Source organism: Onychostoma macrolepis, chromosome 22 (assembly GCF_012432095.1).
Source record: "Onychostoma macrolepis isolate SWU-2019 chromosome 22, ASM1243209v1, whole genome shotgun sequence".
NCBI lineage: Eukaryota > Metazoa > Chordata > Actinopteri > Cypriniformes > Cyprinidae > Onychostoma > Onychostoma macrolepis.
This window is the reverse complement of record NC_081176.1, coordinates 34,829,714-34,833,322: the sequence shown is the minus strand read 5'-3', so window position 1 is coordinate 34,833,322 and position 3,609 is coordinate 34,829,714. Positions and strand designations below refer to the sequence as shown.

Sequence of the window (3,609 nt, the reverse complement as noted above, 5' to 3'; positions counted from 1 at the left end):
GTTCCATGCAGAATGGAAAATGAAGATACTGAGGAACAAAGAGGTCGGTGTCTATTTTTTCATCTTTATTATTGACAGCTGAGGAATAATACAGCTTTCATTGATGAATTAGTGGCTGTAGTTAAATCATAAAGACAGAAAATTAGCATTGAGGAAACACAGGGATGAATGCACTAAAATACGTTCTATATCCAAAATCTTTAATAAATTCAATAGAAATATATTTAAATACATGGCAAACTTCCAGTGCACTGAATGATCGTGTTTCTTGAGAATTAAACTATGACATTGGCTTTGCATTTGCAATGCTCTAAAATAGTAAAGCTATAAAACCAGGAATTGACATAAGAATGACAGAATTAACTTTTAGCACATGAATGATTACACAAAGTAGAAACATGACATGCTTTTTAATTATTGTACAACTGTAATGCTGGAACATTTTTAACAAATTACTTTGTTTATTTCAGATATGATGGAGGTGAATAATGCTGATGGGAAACAGTGGTATGTAAAAACAAACCAGAATATTTCACAAATAGAAACTCTGAGAACAGGAGGCAAAAGCGTGGAAAGAATCTCCCAAAACATGGACGCCTTGTGGATCAAAAAGAGGTCACACTGAAGAGAAACCATTCACGTGTCGTCTGTGTGGAAAGAGTTTCAGACTTAAATCTAGTCTTCAGGTACACATGAGAATTCACACCGGAGAGAAACCGTTCACATGTCGTCTGTGTGGAAAGAGTTTTAGCTGTCGCAGTCAACTTAACAGACACATGAACATTCATGAGAATTTCCCAAAAGATGGAAACCTTTTGGAAAACAAAAATCATACTCAGAGTGGAGAGAAGATTTTTGCATGTCATCAGTGTGAAAAGACTTATGGAACAAAACAGCTGCTTGTACGGCACATGAAATCTCACGCTGAGGACAAGCCTTTCAAATGTCACGTGTGCGGGAAGAGTTACGGAATAAAAAACCAATATGAACACCACATGAAAACTCACACTGGGGAGAAGCCTTTCACATGTCACTTGTGTGGGATGAGTTTTGTCTACAAATCGGTCCTGATAAAGCACATGAATGTTCACGATGAAGAGAAACCATTTCCATGCCATCAGTGTGAAAGAAGCTTCTCAGATGCAAGTAAACTTAAGGTTCACGTAAGAATTCACACTGGAGAGAAACCATTCAAGTGCCATGAGTGTGAAAAGAGTTTCAGAAGTAAAGCTGTCCTTAAGACACACATGAGAACTCACACTGGAGAGAAACCTTACACATGTCATCTGTGTGAAAAGAGTTTTGCAGGAACAGCTCCACTTCAGACACACATTAGGACTCACACTGGAGAGAGACCTTTGTGTGTCACGAGTGTGGAAAGAGTTTCACATATAAAGGTGCCCTTCAGGTACACATGAGAATTCACACCGGAGAGAAACCTTACACATGTGATCAGTGTGGAAAGAGTTTTACAAATACAAGTAACCTCAAGAGACACTTGAAAATTCACACCGGAGAGAACCGGAGCTCAAACTCTGAAGAAGAGCCACTTAATTGATCAATGGAGTAAAAAGTTTATTTCATCATCACGTCTCAAGACTCAGCGGAGTAAACATGCAAACTGTTTGTGGAAAGAGTTTTTCAGAGACGATCTGTTTGTGTTTTGGGTGTGGTAAAACACCCCTCCTTTGGTGAAAATCATTAATGTGGTGCTTATGTGTAGTGTGTCAATATGCTGCAAGACAAACCAAGTGCAAATTCATCAGTCAACATCATTGCTGAGCATTTTCTCAATAAAACTGCAGTTTACTAAAGACTGTCTCCATGTCTGCCTGGTTTCTATGTCACAAACCGCACACAGTTGACAGTCATGGGATCAGGTGGTTTGAGCTGGTGTGAATACGGAGCAGAAGACTAATTTGCATATTCATGGGAAGCACTTTCTTTTAAAGAGACACCTGTCTTTCTTTTTCCTTTGTCCTCTTTCTTTTTTAAAAGTCAACCATTACAAACTCCGCTTTATAAAAAGAAAGCAAATGACTTGATTGTTTGAGATAATGAATGAGTTTATTATAATTTCATTATGATTTATCATTTTAATATCTGCTATGACCCATCTGAAGATGTCAATGTTATGTTTAGACAGAATGTACATTATGTGGGATGATTTCATGTAGAAAACATTAAATACCGAAAAATGACTGAGTTTTCACAGCAGGGTCACAAATAATAAACCGAACTTTATCTTAAACAGCCCCTCCTAACTTTACTTTTATAAGTGTCTGCAGAGCTGTTAGGAGTGTAGCTGCTCTATTTAAAGATGTCTATCAATGCAAGCAAGTGTCATTTCATTTGGTCGGTACTTGTCTTTTGAATATCTAGGTATTGTGCTGAAAGGTGCTCCACGCATTCTGTTTATCAGTATTTACAGGCCTCCAAAATACTCTCCAGCCTTTGTTGAAGAGTTTACAGAGCTGTTATCAATGATTTCCTCTGTTGGCTGTTTCCAGTTTGACTGTTTTGCTGGGATTTTAATATTCACATAGATAATGCAGAAATCAAAACCACAAAATAAATTATAACTGCTTTAAACACTTTTGACCTGATTCAGCATTAGCATGGCCCACACACAATCGAGGACACACTCTAGATTCAGGCCCTGTCCCAAATCGCACCCCAAACCCTCACGGTCTTTCTCTGAGTCCACACTTTCGTGACGTGATGCCGCTTTGACTGCCGGGTAGAACTCAACTGTGTAGCCCCCAGGCTTGCGGGCTCAGCAGAAGTGTGTATCAAGGGCGCATAGTGGCCGCAAAGGGGTGCTCGCGAGCACCCTTATGAAAGCAACAATGAAGATTGGGACACCCTACAGTCTCGTGGAACGGACACGGACATGCACATGCGGCGGCCATTGTAAATTCACTTCTGTATTTTCTTTGATATACTGATCTTTGCTACCACTGATTCTAGATCTGTCTCTGTCAGAAAGAGGTGCATCAGTGAGAACAGTAGTGTGCTATTTATGAAGGCTATATCTTTAACACCAAGCATTTCTGCACACTCTGTTGATCTTCTCCTTGATTCCTTTAACTCAAAAGTTAAGAATGTTATTGATGATATTGCTCCTGTGAAAGTCAGTAAGAAGACTGGCAGACAAAAATCATCTGGGAGAAAATCAACAGCAGTTCAGAGTATGAAAAGACAATGCAGAAAAGCTGAGCGGAAGTGGCGGAAGACAAACTTGAAATTCACTATAGCATCTATAATGACGGCCTTCATGCTTTCAATATGGAACTAGCCACAGCTAGACAGACCTTCTTCTCAAAACTTATAAGCAGTAACTTAAATCAATTACTGTTAAACCCCTCAAATCCCCCCAAATCAGATTCCCAGTGAAATGCTCTCCGACAGCAAATGCAATGAGTTTGCCTCCTTCTTTTCTGAGAAGATCAATAATATCAGAAAGGCTATTAGCACACCCTCAAGTTATGCAGAGGTCAGGCAGATTCGACCACATTTTCAAAAAGTTACTATAGCCGTTTTCCACCGAAATTACCTGGAACAATTTGTCCCAGGAACTTTTTACCCAGCAACTTTTTCCCCCCAGAC

The 3,609-nt window shown here is 39.3% G+C and overlaps 1 protein-coding gene across 1 annotated transcript; it reads left to right on the top strand.

Moving 5' to 3' along the window:
- On the top strand, nucleotides 1-2,515 carry LOC131530799 (zinc finger protein OZF-like). Its single transcript, XM_058761267.1, has one exon. The coding sequence runs from the start codon at nucleotides 693-695 to the stop codon at nucleotides 1,416-1,418; it is 726 nt and encodes a 241-aa protein (XP_058617250.1). The 5' UTR covers nucleotides 1-692; the 3' UTR covers nucleotides 1,419-2,515.
- Nucleotides 2,516-3,609: the final 1,094 nt, after the last annotated feature.